This window comes from Cucurbita pepo, chromosome 10, assembly GCF_057944985.1.
Source record: "Cucurbita pepo subsp. pepo isolate OVF chromosome 10, ASM5794498v1, whole genome shotgun sequence".
Classification (NCBI taxonomy): Eukaryota; Viridiplantae; Streptophyta; class Magnoliopsida; order Cucurbitales; family Cucurbitaceae; genus Cucurbita; species Cucurbita pepo.
In genome coordinates, this window is record NC_141807.1 from 3,885,224 (window position 1) to 3,910,625 (window position 25,402).

At 37.0% G+C, this 25,402-nt stretch overlaps 5 protein-coding genes across 9 annotated transcripts; 2 read left to right on the forward strand and 3 right to left on the reverse strand.

Moving 5' to 3' along the window:
• The first annotated feature begins 1,213 nt into the window (after nucleotides 1–1,213).
• Nucleotides 1,214–6,584, forward strand: MCA1 (PLAC8 family protein). The gene is made up of 8 exons (XM_023688854.2): nucleotides 1,214–1,493; nucleotides 1,936–2,623; nucleotides 2,948–3,363; nucleotides 3,993–4,096; nucleotides 4,785–4,856; nucleotides 5,114–5,220; nucleotides 5,657–5,744; nucleotides 6,159–6,584. Exons 2-8 carry the CDS (start codon nucleotides 2,216–2,218, stop codon nucleotides 6,209–6,211), a joined length of 1,248 nt encoding a protein of 415 aa, XP_023544622.1. The 5' UTR covers nucleotides 1,214–1,493; nucleotides 1,936–2,215; the 3' UTR covers nucleotides 6,212–6,584.
• A 127-nt stretch (nucleotides 6,585–6,711) lies between these two features.
• On the reverse strand, nucleotides 6,712–9,181 carry LOC111804147 (Pentatricopeptide repeat (PPR) superfamily protein). 2 transcript variants are annotated; one of them, XM_023688853.2, is made up of 2 exons: nucleotides 8,976–9,181; nucleotides 6,712–8,872 (listed from the first exon to the last, which is right to left on the reverse strand). In XM_023688853.2, exons 1-2 carry the CDS (start codon nucleotides 8,980–8,982, stop codon nucleotides 7,188–7,190), a joined length of 1,692 nt encoding a protein of 563 aa, XP_023544621.1. In that variant the 5' UTR covers nucleotides 8,983–9,181; the 3' UTR covers nucleotides 6,712–7,187. The 2 variants fall into 2 exon arrangements, with proteins under 2 accessions (XP_023544621.1, XP_023544620.1); XM_023688852.2 differs by having other exon boundaries at nucleotides 6,712–9,181.
• Nucleotides 9,182–9,633: 452 nt separating this feature from the next.
• LOC111804007 (Trm112p-like protein) lies at nucleotides 9,634–10,669 on the forward strand. Its single transcript, XM_023688650.2, has 3 exons — nucleotides 9,634–9,828; nucleotides 9,920–9,974; nucleotides 10,371–10,669. Exons 1-3 carry the CDS (start codon nucleotides 9,728–9,730, stop codon nucleotides 10,473–10,475), a joined length of 261 nt encoding a protein of 86 aa, XP_023544418.1. The 5' UTR covers nucleotides 9,634–9,727; the 3' UTR covers nucleotides 10,476–10,669.
• Nucleotides 10,670–12,302: 1,633 nt separating this feature from the next.
• On the reverse strand, nucleotides 12,303–18,033 carry LOC111803464 (la-related protein 1C). Its single transcript, XM_023687870.2, has 6 exons — nucleotides 17,271–18,033; nucleotides 16,342–16,864; nucleotides 16,094–16,268; nucleotides 15,897–15,987; nucleotides 13,693–13,764; nucleotides 12,303–13,449 (listed from the first exon to the last, which is right to left on the reverse strand). Exons 1-6 carry the CDS (start codon nucleotides 17,736–17,738, stop codon nucleotides 13,135–13,137), a joined length of 1,644 nt encoding a protein of 547 aa, XP_023543638.2. The 5' UTR covers nucleotides 17,739–18,033; the 3' UTR covers nucleotides 12,303–13,134.
• A 1,627-nt stretch (nucleotides 18,034–19,660) lies between these two features.
• Nucleotides 19,661–25,145, reverse strand: LOC111803944 (la-related protein 1C). Of its 4 annotated transcripts, XM_087127647.1 has the most exons (7): nucleotides 24,361–25,143; nucleotides 23,229–23,730; nucleotides 22,997–23,153; nucleotides 22,785–22,875; nucleotides 21,021–21,095; nucleotides 20,423–20,693; nucleotides 19,661–20,236 (listed from the first exon to the last, which is right to left on the reverse strand). In XM_087127647.1, exons 1-7 carry the CDS (start codon nucleotides 24,829–24,831, stop codon nucleotides 20,217–20,219), a joined length of 1,587 nt encoding a protein of 528 aa, XP_086983773.1. In that variant the 5' UTR covers nucleotides 24,832–25,143; the 3' UTR covers nucleotides 19,661–20,216. The 4 variants fall into 4 exon arrangements, with proteins under 4 accessions (XP_086983773.1, XP_086983774.1, XP_086983775.1 ...); XM_087127648.1 differs by lacking the exon at nucleotides 20,423–20,693 and having other exon boundaries at nucleotides 19,661–20,029; nucleotides 24,361–25,145; XM_087127649.1 differs by lacking the exon at nucleotides 20,423–20,693 and having other exon boundaries at nucleotides 24,361–25,144.
• Nucleotides 25,146–25,402: the final 257 nt, after the last annotated feature.

The following is a 25,402-nucleotide window of genomic DNA, read 5'->3' on the forward strand; positions in this document are numbered from 1 at the left end:
AACACTTCAGAAAGCAGAGACGATACAAATTCAGTAAATTCCTTGAAAACTGCTCCCGAACAACTTTCACTATTTTACGGGCGAGGTCTCTAGTTCAAGTAGGCCAATGACAACTCTAGATCATTGCGTTCCTGCAAACCAGTGATCCATCAAGAGAAAGGGTTGGTCTAGAACCCTTCCCATATCGAGAGATAGGCTAAAGCGCCTTCGGTGATGAACTCTTGGCACCAATCCTCCATTTTATATCTATCATAGTGTACGTAAAAAGAAGTGATACACGAGTACAACAAATGAGTGTAGGTTGTCCTGATTTTTTTTTACGAGAAGTCGAATAGAAGTGTGTCCTTCATGGAAGGAGTTCGTTCCTCTTTATAAACTACCGTACTCGAGCGGGTGATGTGGGCCTTTGCCTTACTATCCAGATGGTTACTCGAGTCATAGATAGAACCATCAATCAAATATTTTTTAAAAAATTACTTTTGTGAATTTATTTTATTTTATTGAAATACTACTCATTAAATATGTTATTTTAAAACGTAATAAATTATAATTTTAATTATGAGGTAGAAATAGTGATATTTCCACGTCACAAAACGGCAGAAAATGAAACATCGTCTGAAGCGTAGAGGTTAGAACATTAGAGGAGGAATCTTCAAGCTGCCTCAAACATTTTTTTTAAAAAAATTATTTTTTAATTGAAAAAACGATTAAAAAAAAGCGAGAAAAATAAATTGTTGGTTAGAATTTGGAATTTTGCATCAGTTTCCAGACATTAATTATGAATAAAATTGCTTTTTATTGAAGGGTTTCCCAAAATGCCATCAGTTTAAAGGCAAGCAAAAATTAAATTAAATTAAATTAATAACGACCAAAGCTGGGTTGAAAAGTCATCAATCCTACACCAGAAGGACGTTACGACGTCGTTTTGAGCCTGGCAGATTAATTAAATTATCCTTTTTCTTTTTTTTTCTTTTTTTTTTTTTTTTTTTGGAATTGACAACAATTTATTTTTCATAAACTTATTTATACACTTAAAATAAAATCATATATTAAAATTTTATTTTTCAATCAACGCGCCAGGGACAAAAACGTCAAAATGATAAATTTAGGTTAAATTGCAAGACAATTATAAGCTTATGAATTAGTAGAAATTAATAGAAAGTTATAAATTTAGGGGTAAAATTTGAATTTTCTCCCTATTTTATTATTTTAAAGATATTTATGTATTTCGCGGGAATGGCAATTTCGTAATTTGAGACATTGGAAGGGCCTTTCCGTTCTTTACGCACCAAGATAGTTGCTTACATGACTCTCATGGCGTGCGTGAGGGGAGAGCGGTTCTGTGAAAAAGCGCAGGAAAAATTATTCGATTCACGGAGAAACTGTGAGTGCAGTTTGTGGATTCAGAGGTCTCTACCATGAATGTTATAACTCCACGCAGAGAGGCGAAATAAGGAAATGAAGATCGTTATAGCTGAATGATTTTCGGGAATGTAAGTACTCAAATGTTTGTTTCTTCTTCAAATAGTTCGGATTTCTGTGAAGGAGTTGAGTTTTTCTTTTCCGGCATGCTCTTTTGAACTTATCGTTCTGCATATTATGATTCGGATGCAATTTCAAGTTCAGTTGAAGTATGCTTTTGTAATCGTTATTATTGTAAGGACTGAACTGTATTTTATCTCTTATTCTGATTTAAATTTTTAGATATTAATGGAAATGTTCATGTGTTCTCTTTTCTGTTTCTGTCTTTCCTGTTTAGGGTCTTTTGCCAAAAAGTTCGTCGGAAACTTAAAAAAGCAATCATGAAGATATTGGAAATTTGTCATATTGTTTTGAAATTGTTATGTATGTGTGTGTGTGGTTGTACATGTATTTGTATATTTTTGTTCTTCTTTGAAGTTCAACTTGTAATTATCTCGATAATTTTGGATGCAGCTGAAAATTTTGGGGTGATCTTGTGAGGAGGCTTCATTCAAGACAATGCATATTCATCGAAGACATTATTAGTGCAAATGGTTTCAGTGAGAACTGACAACTCGAAATTAAGATTGCTGAATTTTCTGGTATAATCAAGAATTGTTTCTTGAAGATTCCACAGTCCAACTTTTGTTGATTAGGAAAAGGAAATTTGAATTTGGTGACTTTCCTGGCCAGAAATTTGGAAATTCTGGGGGGTTATGAACAGTGGTGTTTCTAAAGACATTTAGATTTAAGTATGTCTTCGTGGGATAGTCTTGGGGACGTTGCGGGAGTGGCCCAGCTGGTAGGATTCAATGCAGTTCAGCTGATTTCAATGATTGTACGAGCAGCAAACACCGCAAGGATGCACAAGAAGAACTGTAAGCAATTTGCACAGCATATCAAGTTGATCGGGAACTTACTGGATCAACTCAAGATCTCAGAGCTGAAGAAATATCCAGAGACTCGAGAGCCTCTAGAGCAGCTGGAGGATGCCTTAAGAAAATCATACATTTTGATCAATAGCTGCCAGGATCGCAGCTATCTCTATTTGTTGGCCATGGGATGGAATGTTGTTTATCAATTCAGGAAGGCTCAAAGTGAAATAGATAGATACCTACGGCTTGTCCCTCTGATTAACCTGGTGGACAATGCTCGAGTCAGAGTAATAGTTCGTTTCTTTTTCTCTAATTTTGCTTTTCTTTTTTGTTAGTTTATAAATTTATCGCTGTTTAATTGTTTTGTCAAAATTTATATGTTCCTTTCTCTTGCTTCTTTTACAATCTAACTGAAAAATGGATACCCATCAATTATTACCTATCAAAGCGAACGAAGGTCATTTAGTATCTTTAGTACCTGTTCTTTAATACGTATCATTCTATCTTCATGTTGGAAGTAAAAATGAAAATGGTCCCTTGTAGTTTCATGCTTGTGCTTATTTAACATGACCCAACTCTATTAAAGTCATTTTCTATGTTATTTTTCTCAGGAAAGGCTTGATGATATTGAAAAGCATCAATGTGAGTATACGTTCGAGGAGGATGACAGAAGGATTCAGGACGCGATCCTCAAACCAGAATCTATCAAGAACGATGCTTCGATATTGAAAAAAACTCTTTCTCGTTCCTACCCAAACTTGGGCCTTCATGATGCGCTTCAAAAGGAAAATGAAAAACTTCAGCTTGAGCTGCAAGTATCTCAATCTAACATGGATGTTGGCCAATGTCAAATAATTGAACGATTATTTGATATCACAGAAGCCTTATCTGCAAATTATTTTATAGAAAAAGATTTACAGAAAGGAATTCCAATGCAACATGGATATAGTTATTCTGATGTCACTGGTGAAACTGCTTATGCGTATGGTGGAAACTTTCACAAGAATAGAGATGCTAGTACGACAAGGTAGGTTTGTCTTTTCTTTAGTCCTTTCTTTGTGCTTTTGTGGGCATTTCCATGGATTTGGTTATTCATATTTTAGGAACAAACAAATTCCCATATATTCCCCATCATATGTTCACTTTAATATGCATAAGTTTTCATGGACTTACTTTTAGTTTCACCAAAAAATTTCATACCAATGAAAATGTTGTTAGCTCGCTTATAATATCAAATTTTCTTCTAGCCAACATGGGACTTTGTTTTGCTCCCAAAAATATGATGAATGTTTTCACCGAGACAAAGATGCCAATGTGGCAGTGTTGATTTTTCTCCCTTCTAGGAAACCATAGATATATATATATTGAATTGCATAAATTTACATCATTTGGGTTGTTTTTACCAATATTAGGTCATGTCATTTAAAATTCAAGAGCCAATCCCATGTCCCGTGGCTACTTCGTACATGCCTGTATCCCTGTTTTGAAAGTTCAAACTCTTCTATTTCCATCAGGTTTAGAATGCTTTGATAAGTTAAATAACATATATAATGTCTGCAGGTGAAATTTTACTTCATGATGTCGTTTATTCTTGGCATATTGAATATCTCGAAAGTCTATCATATGGCGGATTCTGTTCTTCTTTTTTCCTTTCAGAAAGGGCTTATCAGTGTCATCAAGACAGGATCCGCTATCCAGCAATTGTCAACATGAAGAATGGCATGCTGATTTGCTTGGTTGTTGTTCACAACCTTATCTCTGTACGTTCTTCTCCCTTTTGAAGCTGTGCTTGTTAGCTTGTCCTCGTGATAGGACTGGAAAGTGTTCTTCTTTTACCGTAGACTGGTTAGAGTTTGTCATTCGAACAGCAACAAATTCTTGTATCATATACGTGCTGCGAAAGAACTACAAACTCCGATTATTATCCTTTACCCCGCTATAATTTCCTGAGATGTCATCCTTTCTATATTGAATTGTTTTCATCCATAACTGAGAACGTAACCACGACCTTTGACTTTTCACAAGTTCTTCACTTTTCTCTTTTTCCTTTACATGTTAGGACTGATTCCTGGCCTGATTTTCGAGTTCTTCCTTCGACTTTATAGTACAATTTATATTAACTTAGAAGGAAATCAAACATTAATTTCCATTTGTTAACTTGAAGGACCAAGCATTCGCAGACATTGCATGGTCATTCTTTTTGCAGTATTCTTTCTAGCGCAATAGGCTAAAGATTTTGTAAGAACTGTGCTTTAATTTTTTCCTTCCATTCCATCTACTGTGTAGAGATTCACTTGATTAAACGTAGAATGACAAAACTAATGCAGAATAACGTTCGGAGAAATGTTATACATTACTCATTGTATGCGCACGTGTATTGTTTCTCATCCAAGTACCTTTGTACACTTTCCATTGTTTCTCATCCAAGTACCTTTGTACACTTTCCAGGTATAAAGACATTTTTCTGTCCTTGTTGGACATTGTCAAAAGTTGCTTCTGTCGCTACCAACAAGCATGTCTGTAAGTAATCACTGAATGTCTATTTTCTACTAGGGTAGTGCTTTATAATGGATTGAGATGTAGTCGGAGATCATCCCATGATTTATGGATTCATACAGAACCATCGTAAAAATTGTAGTGTGTGTCAAAGAATGTCTCTCTCGCTTTCGTCTTCTCAACACCATATATGGCTCCAATACTGAAGATCTTGAGTAACATACATGCTATGTAGCGTATCAAAGCTAAAAAAAAAATCTTATATTTCCTCTGATTATCAGCTCCAGCAGATGCATGTAACGAGTTGATGGCATATGCTTTGGTGTTCTCATGCTGTTGTTACACTTGCTGTTTCCGACGAAAACTCCGAAATATGCTAAGTATCAAGGTAACTTATATTCCAACATGTGAATGGAGACCTATTATTTCATGCAAGTGTGGATGGTGGGTTCAGCAATATGCTTCTTTTGCAAGTTTAGATGATTTTATCTCATAGAAACGCAAATGATTAATTATTGTTCTTGAGCTCATGGCTTAGCAAGCCCAAAGCTGATAGGTGATTGCACGAGTATTAATTACATGGATGCTTTGTGAGTGACAATCATTATGACACTCTTCTTGCTCCAAGTCCTCTTGCTCTACTCTAGTTCTATTTCGCGATTGTTTATACTTTCTAGGATAATGCATTCATCCTCTACATTTCTGGTACTGAGGGAATCATCTAGCCTGGTTTGTGACGTGTTGTTCTGGACATATATAACCTTTGGTTACCAATCTGAATTGGTGATATACGTCTTTCACTTCTTGTTCAAATTCTTTGGCAGGGAGGCATTGTTGATGATTTTCTTTCTCACCTTCTGTGTTGCTGCTGTGCACTCGTCCAAGAATGGCGAGAAATAGAAATGCGTTGTGGTATGTATGTACTTACTGCTCCGATAATTTTACAACACAGTTCTTCAGGCTTCACTTCTATTTATTCTATATAAACATCATGGAGCTTTTGCTTTATAGAATCTTGTTTTGATCTCCAAGCTTATACACAAAAATTTGTTTAAGTTATTGCTGTTAATTTTTCTTTATAGTACGTTACAATTTTACATCCTAAGTTTTATACGAAGATAAGCCACCTGATATATATAGGATGTCATACAAAAACTTAACGATGGCGAAAACAAATTTCTGAGAACAATATAACTTAGTGCTGCATCATACATCCTTTGACATGTGGATGTCGCCATGTCAGTATGATGTAGAAAGACCTTCATGTTGGTACTATTACAGGTAGAAAGGCGTTCCCAAATGTTTGATTAAAAATATAACTTGTAGGTCCAGAGAACACAAGAACGATCCCTCCACCATTGCAATACATGGAATCCTAGGTGAGAGCTGAAAACATAATCCAGTCGCCTTGGAAAGTTCAAATACTTGATCGTCTTGCTTCCATGTAAGTTGTAAAATAGACATTGCTTAGTCTCATTGATATTGATTAACCCCGTGGAAGAGATTGGCTCTCTTCCTTCTCTTTTCTCCTTTATACTCTGTACATGCTACATAGTGCTACCAATTCTCTTTAAAAGTGAACACGTCTTTGTGTATAAAAGGAGAAAAGGAATGCGTAGACTGTATAACAGATGTTCATAGCTCAAGGAATGCGTAGACCGTATAACAGATGTTCATAGCTCAAGGAATGATTTGTGAATTGTGCAAGACATTTGGGTGTATAAATAGAAAATTATTAAGACAATTGCTTTCCTTTTTTGGTTATCCAAATCAAGGCCAGCCGTTCCTTTGATTCGTGTGAATTGAATTAGAAAGAGCCAACATTCCTATGATTTAGACAGCTTGATGACAGTTGAAAATTTTAGTACCCGTTATTCCATGATAATCAAAAATGAATTAGAACAGGATTGAATCGAGAGAAAGATCAAGAACAATTGCTCAAGAAATTCGTCTAGAATTCAGATGAACAAGAAATACAATAACTATCTATTATTGCTCTACCTTCACTTCAGATGCAGCTAGGTTGAAGAGAAAGCTTTGAAAATAAATCTGCCACATAGCCAACATCATAACCTGAATAGCAGGGAAAACAAACCTTTTCCTTCTGCTGCTCAGCTATCATATGATGTTAAAAGCAAAACTCTCCAGGGCTGTGTGCTCTTTCTTGGGGTAGCTACCTGTAAGCTGTTACCGTCATGACTTGTTCGGGCGATTGCCTTAATCTGTGAGTCTAGCTTTCCAATCATCTTTTTCATAATACAGGAACAAGCCCCGAGATCTTGAACAATAAGTATCGAGATCTTTGTGTATACTGTAGTGTCCACACATTTCATTTTTCTTGCTAGCAAACCAGTTCTAAACTCTAAGATCCGATTGCCCTGCAGCAATAGTTGACAATAGACTCACTTCACTAGCAAGTTTGTGCATCACTGAGTTTGTCTCCTTCATCCCCTCTTGCAGAAGATTTCCCAATTTTAATCTGTGAACAATCTCTTTCAGGTCTACCAGTCTACAACCCGGAAATGTTCCGAGTCGTTTTTCTTTCATTAATACTTTGATTCTTGAAACATCCTCCCATCTCCCTGCTACAGCATAAATATTCAGAAGCAATCTATAGTATGACTCATTCTTAGGCTCCATGTCAATCAAATAGTTTGCAATCTGTTCTCCCAAAGAAACATCTCCCCCGAAACGACATGTCGCAAGCAAGTTGGTCCATACAACCAATTCTGATGAAAAGTCCTCAATATCCTCAGGCATGTTTCTAAGTATTTCCACAGCCTGCTGAATCAACCCTGCTGCAACATAAACATTGGCCAAACACCAGTAGTGTGCAAAATTTGGCCTCACAAGGAATATATTGATCATCTCATCAAAGTAGTTATTTGCATCTTCCAGCAGTCCCGCCCGGGCGCAGGCACATAGAACGCCAATAAACGTAATTTGGTCCGGGAAAACTTTTCGTTCACCTTCATCTTGCTTGAATTTCTTGCCACTGCCTGCTTCCCCATTTCTTTCTCTTAATTTAGCAGCCATTTCCTCAAATAGCTTAAGTCCATCTTCAGGATTCCCATGTAGGCAATGCCCCAAAACCATCGCATTCCAGGTAACCAAATTTCGATTCACCATCCTGTCAAATAGTCTACGTGCAACAGAAACTCTCTGGCATTTGCCATACATGTCAACCAATGCCGTGTCGATAAATACACAGAACTTCATCGAAGTACGGTACATAAAACCATGAACCGATCTTCCTTCGTTCAGCCTGGCCGATCGACCACAAGCACCAAGAATGTTTACCATTGTTGTACTGTTCCCTCTTATTCCTATCTTCATCATATTCCTAAACAACTTCATTGCACAGCCAGGACTCCCACCTCTCAAATACTCACTAATCATCAAATTCCAAGAAACAACATTTCTCTCAGGCATTGCATCAAACATGTCATGGGCGGTATGCAAATCCCCAACTCTTGCATAAGCTGTAACAATCGAATTCCAGGACACCAGATCCAGGGTCGACATTTCGTCGAACACCTTCCGGCCAAGCTCAATATGACCACAACAGGCATACATATGAATCAAACTATTTCTCAAAACCATCACACAGTCAACCCCATTCTTGAAAGCCTGTCCATGACACTTCCGCCCAGAAGACCCACAGCCAATACTCGCACAAGCGCAAAAAAGCGAAAGAAAAGTGTAGGTATCAGGCCGAAACCCATCACCAAGCCATTGAAAATACACAAACACAGCCTCTAGAGGAACTGAGCTAAGAGAATAAGCCTTAATTACTCTATTGATGCAGAAGGCATTGGGAACGTTTATAAGCTTAAAGATCAAAACAGTATAAACGATGTCCCCAAACTCCGATGCCTGCAATAGAACTCGGTTGGCCCAAAAATGGTGGTTGAATAGACCAGAGGTAATCAAATAGCCATGGATTTGAACTAATTCTCTCATGCTCTGACATGATTGAAGAAGCGAATGGCATCGGTTATGTCTGGGAGGATTTCTGGTGTCGAGTGAAAGATCTGGTTCTGCAAAAGAGCAAAATGGAGAAGAACATCGATCAATGGATTTAGAGGGCGGAGGGAGGGAGGCGCGTGTGAAGCGAAAGAGTTGTCGGGAGTAAATTCTTGCCATTCATTTGCGGTATGACATTGATTTACTTTCACACAGAATTCTTCGTCTTCGTGTTCTTCTTCCACATAGTTGCCGCCACTATCGCACATTCGTCGTATGAATTGCTCTTCGGAGGCGATGCCTAATACGTTTTAAACGGCGTTTGACGGCGACGAACTGAAGGAGAATCGGAAGAGAATTTAAGAAACTCTTTAAAATTTATATATTCGTGAAAATTGTCGTTCTATAAATCTACTTTAGTAAATAAAAAACTAAAAACACAAATTATAAGAAATAGGATAAAATTTTTTATTTTTTTAATTGTGATTATTTGATTTTTAGGATTTAAATTTGAATAGTATATCTTTTAATTTTTTCAATTTTATGTTTAATAAATTTATGTTTTTTTTTAATATTTTGTGTCTAATAGGTCATTAATTTATTTAGTATTTTTAAAATTTAAGAATTTACGAATACATAAAATTCAATTTTTAAAAGCTTTTTTATTTAAAATTTATAAAAAGAAAAGTTTGTATCTATTCTTTAAAATAAAAAATTTGAGGCTAAAATGGAATTTTAAAAAATTTATTATTAAAACGTAGTATTTTTTTTATATTTTTTTTTATTTTTTTTATTTTTTTTTTATAATTAATCATGAACTTGTAAAAAAATAATTAACGGAAAAAAAACAGAAAAAGAAAAACCCTCAATTGCCGACTCTCCGACGTTTCGAAGCAGAAACTCAAACCGGGAAAAATTGAATCCAGCTAATGGTGCGAATAAGCCAATCGCTTCTGAAGGAAGCGGGCTCTGGTCTCACCAAAACTCTCTCCGAGATCCTGGTCTGCCCTCTCTCCAAACAACCTCTAAGGTGATGGTTCCATTTGCATTCATCATTTTTTCCTTCATTCTCCTCAATCTGTTGTGCATAATTTGGTTTCATTGTCTGTTTTGATCATTAGGTATTGCGAGGCGTCGAATTCTCTAATCAGCGATACGATTCGTGTTTCTTTCCCTGTAAGTACATCAACCGTATGTATCGGCTAGAATTGTGTAAAAATATGAATTCCAGTATAATTCTTCGCCTATGGCCATTTTCTGTTTTTCATTCTGATTTTCCTTTTCGATACTAGCTCTCGGTTCATTTTTTAGATCATCTAGAGTGCGTAGCTGTTATTCGACTTGCTAGCGAAAGTTTACATTAACTCTTGAGTCACCTACTGGTAGATCAAGATATTCCTTGGTTTCATTAGTTTAATGAAGTATTTCTCAGTTTTTCTGGATTAGGTAGTAAAAATGGCTGTGGGAACCAGAAAGTAGTGTGTTCAAACCCTCCCCTCATCCGTGGAGTTAGGTTATAGGTCATGTGCCTGTTTCTATTGTATGTTGTAATTTTACTTATGGTTGTGTTAGATAAGGGGCGGAGTTCCTTGCTTGGTGCCAAAGGAAGGAAGGATAATCGAAACTGACGATGGATTGAAAGGTGAGGATACCGTCGAGATTCCTCGAGAAAAATGAGCTATGCTTGTTTGGGAGCGGAAGACAATTTTTATTTCTTGACCTGAATAGTGAGAATAGATGTCAACATAATGGCACTACACCTGTGTGTTTATGCTTGGAAGTTTCCACTTTAGAATGATTTGAATGGTCTCATTTCCTCAAAATTTCTGGCGTTGCCCAATAAAATAGTCAGATCAGACTACTTGTCCTTCTTTCTTTTGTACTCTTTTCTAGCGATTGGGGTAGGTTAAACAGAATATCTAATTTTTTTCTGCTTAAAACTTTTGGGTTTGTGTTGAATTGTCTGAGGGTGAATTGTTTCTTTAGCTTTTACTGATATGGAAGGCATCGTTCGATGATCATCTCTTTAGTTCTCGGAAAATAAACTTTCGTGTTCCTCTATAAAGTCAACCATGATCTGCTTTACATTGTTCTGTTTGGGTTAGGAGGCATGCCAATTTAGTAAACATCAGGTTGTTCTATGTAAAAAACACGGTGTGCATTGTATGGAACATGCCAAGGACAACGAAATTATTACTTGTTTATAGTTGATTACATGTTTGGTATGAATGTACGTGGTTCACCACAGGAAATTTTTTTTAGTTTATCTTGCATGTTTATCATAATCACAATTATGATGAAGAAAGTGTGTTCAACATTCAATAGTTATCAACTCAACAATAATTAGCATATACTCTCTCAAGGTCGGAAGTTCAAATCTTCATGCCCACTTATTAGCATTCTTAAATTAAGGTTTCTTCGTATTATGGTCTGGTGGTTGTTCACTGGTTGTTCCAAAATCTCGTAAGCCTTCAATTTGGTCTTACGTTTTTAAGTTGGACACCATTTCTCCAGATATTTTTTTAATCTTTCTTTAGGAACTATCTTAGGAGCACTTGCATATCCTTTTATGAGGACGCTGGCATATCTCAATCAAGTTTCCTTTATGAAATGGTTATCATTTTTATCAAGTTAGCCGATGGGGTATAGCAGCTTATGTGCTCCAGGCATTTGACACTATAACTTGAAAGGTCAAGTGTAGTAATCTTGTTTAGGTGCAACCACTTTGTCTTTGAAATTTGAGGGTCTCCTTTCTCAATCTAACTACCATTCCTCAAACACAATTACCCCCTACTATTAAAGCACTATAATCAATTATCCTTCTTACCTTTAACTGAATGGAGTGCAGGACGATATTCTCCTCCTGCTATAACTTCATTGTCCTCGGATTGTTTCCAGGTATCAAAGATGCATTATCATGTGGTGATGTTATCGATTCATGTTTTATGAAGAGGGTCAAGGACGAAGGTTGTGAAACTTCAGCACATCCAACCTTGGATGATGCTGCTATGGAGAGGGAGTGGTGTTCTGTGTGTTTGTCAAACGTAATGGAGAGAAAGGTAGCGCAAATTCTTCCTTGCCAGCACGAGTTTCACAAGATATGCGTCGAGAGGTGGTTCCATGAATGCCAGAATCAGAAAACTTGCCCAATTTGTCGATTCTGGGTGAGAGATGAAGATGGTCAACCAACAGAAGTGCTTACAGAGGAGATGGTAATATGGTCCACATCTTTACATGTTATTGATTACTAAACTAAACTGAAAGTTCTCGTCTATTTCCTCGGGTACCTAATAACCTTAGAGAGGGAGACAGAGAGAGTTCATGCGAGAAAACAATGGTTTGTGTTACATACACTAAAATAACTCCATAATGTCCTTTGGTATCGTATAGGTACAACATAGAAGCCAAATAAATGTATAGCCCCAATCTTCCTTGTAAATCATATAAACTCAAAACCATTGCATTAGTAGAATAGAGATAAAAGAAAAAAGGGGTTCAAGGGAATGAACGAAGCCACAAAAATTCGGGAGAAATGCAGCACTATTAACTGGTATTGCAAATTCCCATTTTCATAAATATTTGTTCCAAACCGTATCAATAAAATAAAGATATCTCGAGCAAAATAATATCAACCTCCGAAGTTCCTAATGCAGCATTTAAAGTTGGAAGGTATTTATAGAGCAAATGACAGGGAAAGTTTCCTAAAATACAATAACAAAAGATGGAAAGAAGAACCTTCATGGTAGAAGAACGGTAGTTGCAACCCAGCCTCCATAATATCCAACAAAAGCCAACCTCTCTCTTGATTCACCTTGCAGAAACAAAAAGCCAAACCTCCTAGTTCTTACTCGAATCATCGTGTTCTCTCATCTTAGAACTCGAAGAACTCTGACCCCGAAGATATAAAGAAAAAACAAGCTGAGGGTCAGCCATGGGGAAGCAAATCAAAATTCTCCACATTAAGTAACATGGCATCATCATCACCAAAAACGAAAATCACAACAAAAAAGAACATGAACTTGAGAAACAAGTCAATGCCAGCCAGCCAGCCAACAGCAGCCCACAAAACCATAAATGCATCCCTCCACCACAAAAGGAACTTCTGTCATAGTTTTTCTTTTTTTTTTTTTTTTTGTTGAAGTTTAAAAGTTTTAGTTTTTTCCTTTTTCTTTTTAAAATTGTTTCTCTTCTATAACTTCAGTTTACCAATTTACTTGGCATCAAGAGAAGAGAATTTTAGTCGTGCAAACCGTGTCGCTAACATCTCCTCACTTAATCTCTACACCCACATCTAGTTTTCCTTCAAAAGGACATGGGTTCACAGCACAAACTTGGTCTAACTCCTTTCAGCCGATGAACAATCCGGGCCGGCCTTGGTATTTACTTGGCCTGGACGATCATCACCACATGGCTGTGCCTGCATACTCAAATTTCCAGTTGGGCTACTACTGTGGAGTGCCTCGACATGAACACCACCCTGTCCACCTTCAGAGTCCCTATGATTAATATTCTCTAGTGCAATACCTTGAACACCAGCTGCCAACATATCCTGATTGGAACTTACTGGGCTTAATGGGGCTGCAATATTAGGAACTTGACCAGGTCGAATAATCCATCTATCATAATCATTTCGCCTCCTTACTTTATCTCCCTACGAGGAAAAGGAAAAAAAAAAGACAGTAGTTTATATATACGAGAATTAGAGAAACATGATTGTAAATTTTCCGTCCATTCCTATTCCTACTATTACTATTACATTTTAAGGATGCCAAACTAACTAACTTTCAGTGTTTTTTTCCCAACTTAGATAAGAAAATATAGTACTCCAAGACCCATTAAAATTTCCAGTTACAATTAGAGGAAAATGGTTATTGAGGAGCTGATGTCTACTGACCTTTACTTCCACAAGAGTAGATGATTGCAATGCATCCAATATAGTTTGGATATTTTCAGTCAGACGTTTAACCTACAAAAGAGTTTTGAAATGACATACTCTTGAAGGATAAGAACAATATATGCACTCTGGTCATCAGAATTATTCAGATTAACTTCCATTATAAGCAACATGATTTGGAAATCTAAAAAGAGGAAATGCCTATCTGCTGACAGAAGAAATTAACAAAAGTCATTCTTCACAATTATCTCAGAAAGCATAGAACCACCAACCTTGCAGTCATACATGCAAGTACATTTTTAAGGAAAAGAACTGCTTTCATCAAGAAGAATGGAAGTACAAATGAAAGAAAGAAATGCATTTATTATGATGGAGAATGGAACCCCCAATCTCTAAGAATTTTCACCCACACAGCGAAAACAGAATGAGACTGAACCTTGCCTAATACCTCATCCAAACATCCCAATCGACATGTTCTTAAAGATGATAAGTAGATAGTGAGGCCTATAATAACCCTCAACTTCATCTAACATATAGGCCGTGTGGGCCTTCTGCATTCTCTTAATAAAGTATTAGAAATGAATTTTTCAAGACTCGTCACGAAGCCAATCCTAAAACCCTCGATGTCGATTATAATCATGATCGAGTCAACTTGACCCATATGGCAATATCTCATAATAACATTGAACGCCTTGAGAAAATCACTCTTAAAAATGTCCCACCACTCACTTTTAAATGCAATATCATCAAACATCTAGAACTCTACGAGTACAATTAGGGGATACCTAGAACTCAATGAGAGTATTGATAGGTGATATCTTGAGAATACTAGTATAATATTAGTAAGTGCATAGTGGTTGTTAGTTAGGAAGACTTGGTTATAAATAGGGAAGTTAGGGATGTTATGCAGACAGGTTAATTTTGGAGATAGCACAAAGTGGGACTTGGGAGAGACAGCCCTCTCAAAAGGCTATGACATTGTAATTTCTCTTTCAATATAGCAATAACAATTCTACATTGTGTTTCTTGTTATTGGGATCCTAGATCCTAACAAACTCACACTTCCCAATGTCAACATTTGCATTCATATCCTACCAAACATGTCTTGACATATTTAACCAATGCTGTCTGGCAAAGCTCATATTCCACAAACCCAAAAAATGTGGTGGCGCACATAATGAAACATGGTTTATTAAATGACGGAAAAATGACATAACAACCTATAGGGAAGCAACAAAATATTAACATCTATTGTGAGATCCTACATCGGTTGGAGAGAGGGGAACAAAACATTCCTTATAAGGGTGTGGAAACCTCTCCCTAGTGGACACATTTTAAAACCTTGAGGGGAAGACCTTAAGGAAAAACCCAAAGAGGACAATATATGTGTTAGCAGTGGGCTTGGACAGTTACAAATGATATCAAAGCCAGATGGGGCTAGCCAACAAGGACGATGGGCCCCCAAGGGGGTGGATTGTGAGATCTCACATTAGTTGGAGAGGGGAAGAAAGCATTCCTTAAGGGTGTGGAAATCTCTCCCTAGTGGACGCATTTTAAAACATTGAAGGAAAGCTCAAAAAGAAAACAATATGAGCTTTGGCTGTTACACCCATACTTGATTAATCATACGGTACAGCTATATAGAATTTTGAACTCCTAGTGCCATCAAACACAAAACCTGTTCAAGGTGTGCCATCAAACACAAAACCTGTTCAAGGTGTGCCATCAAACACAAAACCTGTTCAAGGTGCCAAAACTATGCTGCTATAAATTGATGTCGTTAATCAGATAAATTTGTATCTCAAATCAGAACCAATATTTTAACTGTGCAGCTATTTCAGTTCTCCACTGATGCTATTTTCTTCAATCGTTCGCTGTACGTGGTTCTTTGTTGTCTTTTTTTTTAGACATGTCATTGACATTGTTAATAAATCAAATAAGTCTAGAGGCAAAGAGTTCCAAGAACAATTCCACAAGTTTCAACGGCAGGACTTTTCTTTAAAACAGTTTCACATGCACGCACAGAGTGGGAAGTAAAGAAAACATTACAAAAACAATTTTTTCAAAAAAATATTAACAGAGAAAAACATGCAAAAGACAGGGCATGAGGCAAAAAAATAACAGGACAATGAAGGTCATCCTGTCATCATCGTCAAGAAAAAAATTAATTATGCATTCTTGTTGAAATCGTGAAAGCAACTCACCTTGCTGAAGGTTGCTATTAGTCTAACCGGAACCCAGCCATCTTCATCCATTTTCTGCCTCAAGAAAGTGTCTTTTACTAAATTTTCACCACTGCAGTTCACAAATATAAGGTGCAATCACCACTAAAATGTTCTCAAAGTTCTAACACTAGACAAGGATCATAGGAAAAAGTAGAAAGCTATCACATCAAATATACCTAAAGTAGTATTCTATCTGACTCACTATCATAGCGTACAAATGAGGATCTGGGCCATGAAAAAACATTGCATTGGGTGGTATTGGAGCGACAAAAGGTACACCTCTAAGAGCCTCTGGAGGAGGGGGAGGAGGAGGAGGAGGAGGACCAATATACACCACTGGAGGCACAAAATCTACAAAAAATTCATGCATTAAGCAAGTTCACATGAGAAAAACCAAGAAACCTCAGAAAAATGTAGAGCCTACCAGGGAAGGGTAGGGGACCCCCAATAGGCCTCATTGTTGGAGAAGAAATAAAGCCAGTGGTATTAGGAGGTGGAGGTGGAGGTGGTCTAATAAACCTGTGAACCACTCTATGAGGTTGTGCATTAAAATTTCGGTTTGAATTCCAATCTTGATTTCCACGATCGTGATCACGCCTAGAACTATAGTTATGATGATGGGAATTATCACCACGTGGATGTGAAGCACCACCACGACTCCGAAATGAACTACGTGGTTGTTGATGACCATGATCATTATGTGATTGTGATGATATAAATGCAGTTCTCTGTGTCTGATCCCTTGAAGAACTGTTAGGAGCTGGGTCGATTACAGGACTTGAATGAGCAGACTGCTGAGAGAGGGCACTGTTATATGAACTATTTGAACCATTGCGCCTCATCGATTTCTGCCGCGAAGTTATTGGATGAGTAAGAGTTGAATCAGGATTAGGACTAACGTCATTATTACCTTCGTTGTTTGATGATGATGATGAAGTTCCAATCCCCTATGTGCAAAAGGAAAAATAATAATAATAATAATTAGTAAAATATCCCTTAATTCGACATATAACGAATAACTAATGTAGTGAAAACTCTAGCTATCCCCTGTCCGACACATTTTTTTGTTGATTTCTTAACCTGTTTGAGCATCGGCGTAAAATATCCCACCACAAGCCGGTTAATGTTTCTCAGCGTATCCAAGGTACTCATAAAGTTCATTCAAAATTAAACATTATTTTGCGTATACATACTAATTTTGGAAACAATTGCTTGAATCTATTCATAAACATATCACCTTTTTGTTCGAGAAACAGAAAACATTAGCTTAATCATGGAGATAAATTGCAGAAGTTTAAACATTTTCCGGCAAACAAACTAAATGTATCCTTTTCATAAAGTTGAAGAACATACCTGCGCGCCAGCGGATCCATCACCTAAACTTTTAATTGAATCCGAAGATGATTTAGGTGTGCCCTTGGCAGACTCCGACAAAGCAGGCCAAGACACAGCCCCCATGACAGGCCCAACCTCAGTTCCATTAGCGAGTTTATTCCACACTGGCTTCTTTCCAGCATTGGCGGACGACCCATTCCCGCCATCGTAACACTCACCCACTGGCTCTTCAGACGTAGCAGAAGAAGAAGAAGTAAATGTTACAGGTTCAACAACAGTAGTCGAAGATACAGATGATGAAACAGCCGCCACGGTGTCTAGTTCACCGCGAACAATCTGGTTCCACGGAGAAGACACTGTGCGCCCACCAGAGCGACGTGATGATGATTTGGGGCTGCTGCTATTACTCTGTCCAGAATTACGAGAAGAATGATCGACACTCGATGCCGTCACCGAATCAGCAGCAGGTAAAGTAGAAGCAGCCATCGCAAATTAGTAATTAGGGTTTCTTTCAGACGGCAGAAAGTAGCTTGATCGACGGCAAACAGGACAAAGGGAAACAAAATTAAGCAACAGAATCAAAAGCAAATTACTTCCTTCTTTCAAGAATTCATGAACAAAAGGAGTCGGAAAATCTTCCTCTGAAGGATTTCCAAAAGCTTGAAGGATCGGATCGCAGAGAGAAAAGGAAAAGAGGCGTAGGTCAGTTGGAGAGTGGGAAGAGGGACTAAGAAACAGAAGGTTTCTCTGTCTCTAAAAATGTTTCTCTCTGTCCTTCGGATGCCTTTGCCAGGGTTAGTTCATGGTTACTTCTGAAATTACTTTAATGCCCTCGCTTCCCCGCGTGCGCGCGCCAGGATGGGCTTTCACGGCTCTGGCCCATATGGAAATAAATCTTTCCATTTTAATTATTTATTGTAAACAATATATTGTATTTTCGTTCGGAAATTATTTTCTTTTTGTTTCCTTTTTTGATTAAAAATATTTCAAGATATTCTTTTTTATATAAAATAAAATAAAAATATGACTTATATTTCCCATCATAATAAACTATATAAATAAAATTTATTTTTCTTTGTGGCATTTTATTTTATTTATTTATTTATTTTAAACGACTTATAGTCACGCTTACAACATTATTTAATTTTAAATCTTATTTAATTTTGATTTAAAGGTATTTTGAATAAAATGTGCTATCGATTGAGAATCTTATACTTTCCAATAAAAAGCTGTGCCTATACAAAAAGAATGGAAACAAAATAAATAAAATAAAATAAAAATGAATGACTAAGATTCCTCATATATATATATATATATATATATTTTCAGGAGTTAAAAGCCAAATTTAACAAATTAAATAGATTAAGAAAGAAAATTAATATTTAGAATATATATATATATATATATATATATATATATATATCTATTCCTTTTTTCGTTTAGTAAACAGTAATATTTATTGTGATAATAATGGTACATACCATATTTTAATATGGCTTCAAATGGAATTAAAGTGAAAAATTATAATGCTATCCGAGTAATCATATTGAATAAAAAAAAAATTTAAAATTCCCTCTGAGTACACTTTAATACTTGTACATTTAAAACAAAAAATAACAATAATAGAAACGTTAAACACCGAGAGAATAATTCCTAATTAGATAATCATAATATCAAATAATAAAATAACAAGTAACTCTAATCCAAAGAAAGTTAAATATTTCTAAAAGAAAATATTGCTATAAGTATCCATACCAAAAATAAGCTCCCAAAACAATCATTAAGATGCTTCTTTTTTTAATCGAGTAAGGGAAGAAAAAAAAATTACGAGATCTCATATTGATTGGAAAGAGGAACTAAGCTAGGTCTCGATGGAAATGGATTGTAAGATCGAAAACAAAATATTCTTTGTGAAGGTATAAAAACTTTTCCCTAGCCGATAGCATTCTAAAAACAACATTTTTTATGAGTATAAAAATTTTCCCTAACAAACGAAAATACTTTTTATAAAACTTTTCTCTAACTGACGTGTTTTAAACCCCTTGAGCGAAAACTTGAAAGAGAATGCCCAAAGAGAACAATATCATATAGCAATAGTAGGCTTGAAAGAGAACCATATCGGCCTGCAATAGACTTGAAAGAGAACCATATCGGCCTGCAATAGACTTGAAAGAGAACCATATCAGCCTGCAATAGACTTGAAAGAGAACAATATCAGCTAGCAAGAAGCTTGAACGGTTACCGAACAAATGTCCCCTGGATAAAGCAACCAAATTTTCAGTAAAGATGCAGAGAATTTTGTACATAAAAATGCAGGTTTCCAGAGCCCAATCTTGAAAGATGAAGGTTCCAAAAAAAAAAAAAAAAAAAAGGTTGAGAAAAAGAATAGACTCAAAAGAAAAGAGAGATGGAAAATAAAGTTCATAACAAGATGCGCCAACCACAAGCTGTATACACAGACGGGCACATTTTATGCAGTCAAGTATTCAAAAAGTTACAAGTACCATATGCAAAGTTATTCCATTTGACATCATCATTTATAGAGCAAACCATAAGAAGTCTTGGGAAAAAAAGGGAGAAAAGAAAAAGAAAAAAAAGGAAAAAGGCCTTCATGATGGAGCAGCAGCTGCAACCAGCATCCAAAGAAGGTCAGTCTCTCTAAATTAACAATGAAGAAAGATCAGCCAGCATTTTTACTTCCTTTGCAGAACCATTTTTACTTGTCTTCTCCCAGATGACTCAAGGTTTTCTGCCTCCAAGGATGGATATCTAACCAACTGAGGGGCACCACCATGGGGAAGCATATCAGGATTCTCCATGGTTGAGTACATATCATCACCAAGGAGGAGAACAAAAAGGAAATAAATTCAAGTAACAAACGTCGCCGATAAAAGAAAATGTTCAGTATTTTGTAACTTCTTAGAGTTGTCTCACTTTTTTACCATCATTTTGCCTCCTTATTCGTCATAGTTTGCCGCCTTTACCTAACCACACGAGAGAAAAAAGATTCATCGTGCATCAAGAAGGCCTCCATATTTAACAGAAACCAGTTTCATAACTTATCTCCTTAGTCTCTACTACCCATATCTACTTTTTTTTTGTCCTCATAAAAGACATGGGCATCAGCATGTACAAGGTCTAATTCCTTGCCGAGAAGGAGTGATCCAAACCTGTCTCAATATTTGGCTTGCCTGTGCCTGGCAGCTGTGACTGGGTATTAAAATTCCGAGGTGATCTACTTTGCGGAGTCTCGACATAAAAATCACCCCGGCCTTCCGTATTGCTACCATTATTAGTCTCTAACATGATACTCTGAACACCAGCAGCCAGCATATCTTGACTGGAGTTTGCTGGGTTTAATGGGGCAACGACATTAGAAGTTTGAGTTGAAGGGAGCATTATCCATCTACTATAATCATTTCGCCTCCTTACCTTATCCCCCTAAGAAACAGCAATTCAAATACAAAATCAGAGAATGATACGAGCCTTTACTTTCTTTTATCTTCTTACACTGAGCATGCAAACTTCTTAAAGCACCCGTGGTGCTCAATTACCCTTTTTCAGGATGTGTTTTGACAAATTTAATTCTACAAACTTAGACCAAATCACCAGATACTTGAAGAGGCCACTCAAGCCTCCCAATTATATAAATGATTAAAATTCATTTACCCCTCCTACCACCCGCACACACACAAATAATAATAATAAATAAATAAAAAATAACACCCCACAGTGAATAACTAAATAAATTGAGAATCCATGACTAACCTGTACTTCCACAACAGTAGATATCATCCTCAAAGCATCCAATATCACTGGGATATTGTCAGTAAGTGCTCGAACCTGCAAAAGAGTCAAAAATGATATAAAACCCCTGCAGGGAGTGTGCACCCTCATTAACACAATAAGCTCAAACACTTTTGTGATAAGCATCCTCATTTCACACTCAACCAATCCATAAGATGCATCAAAAGAAACTATTTGATTTTTTTTCTAGGAAAGGGTAGGAAATTTATAGCAGCAAAAGACAGCCTAAGGGCCTAGGGTAGAGGAAACCATAATGAAGCCTCATAACTAGTGTGCATTAACAACCCATCTAACATACTTACAGATAACGTTCAATCCTAACTTCAGATATATACGCTCACACGTCACAGCTGCACCTTCGAAAAAGAAATTTGCAAAACAGAAAAAAAGAAAAATCTACACGCTTCATTAAAGTAATGGATCAGCCTCACATTGAACCTTCATGGGAGGTGGCTGACTAAAAATAGGGATTCTATTATTTGGGTGCTTGGTCGCTTAGGTACTTCTTCATCTCAGTCATTGTTCAGGTACCTCACTAAGACTTTGAAGCTATTTGGCAACCCACGTTGGCACCACCTTAAAAAAAGGAAAACACAAACTTTGTGGCTGGCTTCGCTAATGACTCTTATTTGGGAGTTTGAATAGGAGAGGAATAGAAAAATATTTTAAAAATCTTCTAGATGATTTGAACTATAACTACCCAAGCCCACCGCTAGCAGATATTGTCCTCTTTGGGCTTTTCCTCAAGGTTTTAAAACGCGTCTGCTAGGAAGAGGTTTCCACAAGTTAACAAGGAATGTTTCGTTCCCCTCTCCTACCGACGTGAGATCTCACAAGTTTACAAGGAAGACAAGCCTCATAAAATGATGGGAACATAAAAAGGAGAAAATGTTAAAAGCCAACAGCAAAGAGATAACAATTACATCACGTTTAACACAGGCAAATTTTTATGGATAAATGTACAATTCGGTTCACTGCTCAAGTTAGATTGAGATAGTTCCTAATAAAATGAAGCTTCTTCAAGCTCCGAGTGCTCCTTTTCACTGAACTAAAGTAAACTAAGTTGCTGCGTTGAAAAATAAATGAATATTTGTTGTGCTACTTAATTAAGCCTCAAATTGGATCGCCCTAGAGTCTAGATAGACTTCTCACATTATCCAAAACTATCTTTAATAATACAAATAAAAGGATGTCCTTATGAACTCATGGTTGTACTAGATGGTTGGGATGATTCCTTCCCCCCTCCCTATTGCAATTCCTCTTTTGGTGGAATATACTAAACTGTTTCCTATAAAAAGAAAAAGAACAAAACTAATAAATAAACAAACCAGTATTAGCCCTGGGTTTTCCTTTTTCATCCTAATAAGAAACATGAAACATCAATAACAATTTCAAGATAACTTCTAAATTAAAACAACATTCTAATCATTAACTTATAAGCATAGGAATGATGGCTGAACTAAGCAACAGACTTTCTTGTATCCTATGGATTATTGCTTTTTAGCAAATCACATTTGCTCAAGAAGTAGAGGCTAAGAGAGACCCATAACAGGAAAATGAGCACCATACTATTATTCAAGAATAATGAAAATTTGGGTTATATACAGTAAATAATAAATAATAAAATAGTAGAAATGATGTAATTATCATCAGGAATATGAACAACAAATGAGAAATTGAACCAAAAAAAGAAAACTCAGCTCTCAGCTCCCTTAATTTACCCACCATTTTAAAGCCTGCTACTAAATGAATTGGAACCCATCCATCTTCATCCATGTTCCCTCTCAAGAAAGTATCCTTTATTAAGTTCTTACCACTGCAATTAACAAATTTAAGGTGATGCTGTTAAAATTATTTCAAAATGCCAATACAAGACAAGGATGATAAGAAAAATATAAATTTAGTAATCTATTAAACATATATGACAAGAAAAACACCTGAAGTAGTATTCTATTTGATGGACTATCTTAGCATATAACTGAGGATCTGAAGTAGGGTAAAACACGGCATTAGGTGGCATTGGAGCCACAAAAGGTACACCTCTAAGGGCCTCTTGAGGAGAAGCTGCGACATATACCACTGGAGGTCCAAATTCTGCAAATAGATTCAAGCTTGAACAAGTTCACATGATAAAAACCATAAGCCTCATAAAAATAGGGTAGAATTTACCATGAAAAGGCATGGGACCGCCAATAGGCCTCATAGATGAAGGAATAAACGTTGCAGTACTAGGAGGTGGTGGAGGCCTTATATATCTTTGAATAACTCTCTGAGACTGTCCATAATTTCGATGGGGATTCCAATCATGGTTTCCACGATCTTGATCACGCCTAGAACCATGACTGTGCTGGTGAAAACTGTCACCACGTGAGTAACCAGACCCACGACTCCTAAAGTTACGTTGATGTTGATAATTATGATCATTGTGTGATTGTGAGGCAAATGAACTCCTTTGAATGTGGTCCTTCGACGATGGATTATTTGGAGTAGTATCAATTATAGAACCTGAAATTGTCGACTGTTGAGAGGCACCACCACTGTATGAATTGCCAACACCACTACGCTTCATTGGCTTCTGACGATGAGTTGGGTTTGGATTCGGAGTCGGATTCAGAATAGGGCTTGCAGTACTAAATTCTTTATGTGGTGAGGATGATGGATTACCTATCCCCTGGTTACAAAATGCAGAGAGATATATGAAAGTTTGATGTTATTAATGACATGTATGAGCAAAAATTACTGAGACAACAATCAATTATCAATAAACTTATTCCCCGTTTGTAAAATGTTCTTAAAAAAACACTAAAAAAGAATAGCAGATAACCATGCATGTCTTTGTTCGAAACATAGTGAATTGACCAAATGAAGAATGCATTACAAAGAATAAAAAAAGGTGGCAGAGTTAACATCGTCTAGCTTAATCGATAATGTCAAATATTTCTAATTGCTACTACCTTCAATCAACAAGCAAAGAATACCATAAGCTTACTTCTAAGACCCTTTTACCCTAACTCTAACTTCTTCCCCAAGTAAACATATCCGAGCCTTTCTACTGTCTTTGATCCATAACGAAAACAACAAATAGGATGGCCGAGATACTGAAGTGGATCATTCAAAACAGAACATATTCTGGATTCCAAATAAAAATAAATAAATAAAAACATTGTAAATGATCGCGTAGATGGAAAGACTGCTGCAGTTAAAAAAAATAGTCTGAGCAACTGAATATTTAAACTTTAAGCACGCATCATTAGTTAACAAGACTGACTAAAAACTACGCTACAAAATGAAGGGTCAGAACCTGGCATGCAGGGCCAACAGATCCATCAGCTGAGCCTTTCGGTGATTCCGAAGACGATTTGATTGAGAACCGAGTAGACTCCGATAAGGCTGGCCAAGATACAGCACCCATAACAGGCCCTACCTTCGCGGCCCCATTAGACAGCTTATTCCAGGCGGGCTTATTTCCCGCATTGGATTGTGACTCATTCCCACTCTCTGATATCTCTCCAACAGATTCTTCCGCAACTAAAGAAGAAGGCGAAGGAGAACACGGTTCGACAATAGCCGTCGTAGATGTCATATTCGATGGAGAAGCCGAAACAACGGCTGGGATTTCCAACTCACCACGCACAATCTGAGTCCACGGCGACGACACTGGGCGAGTGGCGCGGCGAGGTTTAGGGCTGCTTATATTTTGGCCGGAGTTACGAGAATGGTGGGCTCCGGTTGCCGTTGCAGGGTTGTCATCGGGTAAATTAGGAGCAGCCATAAGAATGAACGGCAAACAAGAAGAAAAACACCGCGAGTTGGGTTTTCTCAGCCCGAAGTCCGTTGATCGACGAACAGAAAGAGTAAATGTACTAAAGCAATCAAGAAATTTCCCTCCAGTTAAAAAACAGCAATCAGGAGACAAAACGAAGGGAATCCTAAATGTGAAGAGTATCCAAAAGTTTCAGCAATCAGATCACAGAAAGAGAAAGAGAGAGACGAGAACGAAGGCCATGCCGGAGAGCAGGGGAGCGGGCTCGGAACCAGAAATCTCTCTCTCTCTCTCTCTCTCTCTCTCTCTCTCTCTGTCTCTTTCTCTCTTGGTTGCTTCCCACTAGAAACTCTTCAGGATACCTTGCCCTGGCTGGTTTATGTGCACACAATTACGATAATACCCTCATCTGCTATTTTGCCCTTGCGCTATCGTGCGCCTATTTGGCCTCCATTCGACTTCCCTCGGCCCAATTTGATCGATCAATATTAGGTTTGTGAATTGTCTCTTTAATCCTTAGTCTTAAATACAGTAATTTTCTTTTTTATTTATTACCGTAAGAAAATGTATATTATTGTAA

Bases quoted from the DNA above. Each gene is read 5' to 3' on its own strand.
- LOC111803944 (XM_087127646.1), bottom strand. From the start codon at position 24,831: ATGGCTGCTCCTAATTTACCCGATGACAACCCTGCAACGGCAACCGGA. The intron at 23,731-24,360 runs GTTCTGACCCTT...TTTTGTAACCAG, and splicing joins CTGTTGGCCCTGCATGCCAG to GGGATAGGTAATCCATCATC. The intron at 23,154-23,228 runs GTAAATTCTACC...ATCTATTTGCAG, and splicing joins CGGTCCCATGCCTTTTCATG to AATTTGGACCTCCAGTGGTA.
- LOC111804007 (XM_023688650.2), top strand. From the start codon at position 9,728: ATGGTGCGAATAAGCCAATCGCTTCTGAAGGAAGCGGGCTCTGGTCTC. The intron at 9,829-9,919 runs GTGATGGTTCCA...TTTGATCATTAG, and splicing joins CTCTCCAAACAACCTCTAAG to GTATTGCGAGGCGTCGAATT. The intron at 9,975-10,370 runs GTAAGTACATCA...TGGTTGTGTTAG, and splicing joins CGATTCGTGTTTCTTTCCCT to ATAAGGGGCGGAGTTCCTTG.
- LOC111804147 (XM_023688852.2), bottom strand. From the start codon at position 8,978: ATGGCAAGAATTTACTCCCGACAACTCTTTCGCTTCACACGCGCCTCC.
- MCA1 (XM_023688854.2), top strand. From the start codon at position 2,216: ATGTCTTCGTGGGATAGTCTTGGGGACGTTGCGGGAGTGGCCCAGCTG. The intron at 5,221-5,656 runs GTAACTTATATT...ATTCTTTGGCAG, and splicing joins GAAATATGCTAAGTATCAAG to GGAGGCATTGTTGATGATTT. The intron at 5,745-6,158 runs GTATGTATGTAC...TATAACTTGTAG, and splicing joins AGAAATAGAAATGCGTTGTG to GTCCAGAGAACACAAGAACG.
- LOC111803464 (XM_023687870.2), bottom strand. From the start codon at position 17,738: ATGGCTGCTTCTACTTTACCTGCTGCTGATTCGGTGACGGCATCGAGT. The intron at 16,865-17,270 runs GTATGTTCTTCA...TTTTGCACATAG, and splicing joins ATGGATCCGCTGGCGCGCAG to GGGATTGGAACTTCATCATC. The intron at 16,269-16,341 runs GTAGGCTCTACA...AATTTTTTGTAG, and splicing joins GGGTCCCCTACCCTTCCCTG to ATTTTGTGCCTCCAGTGGTG.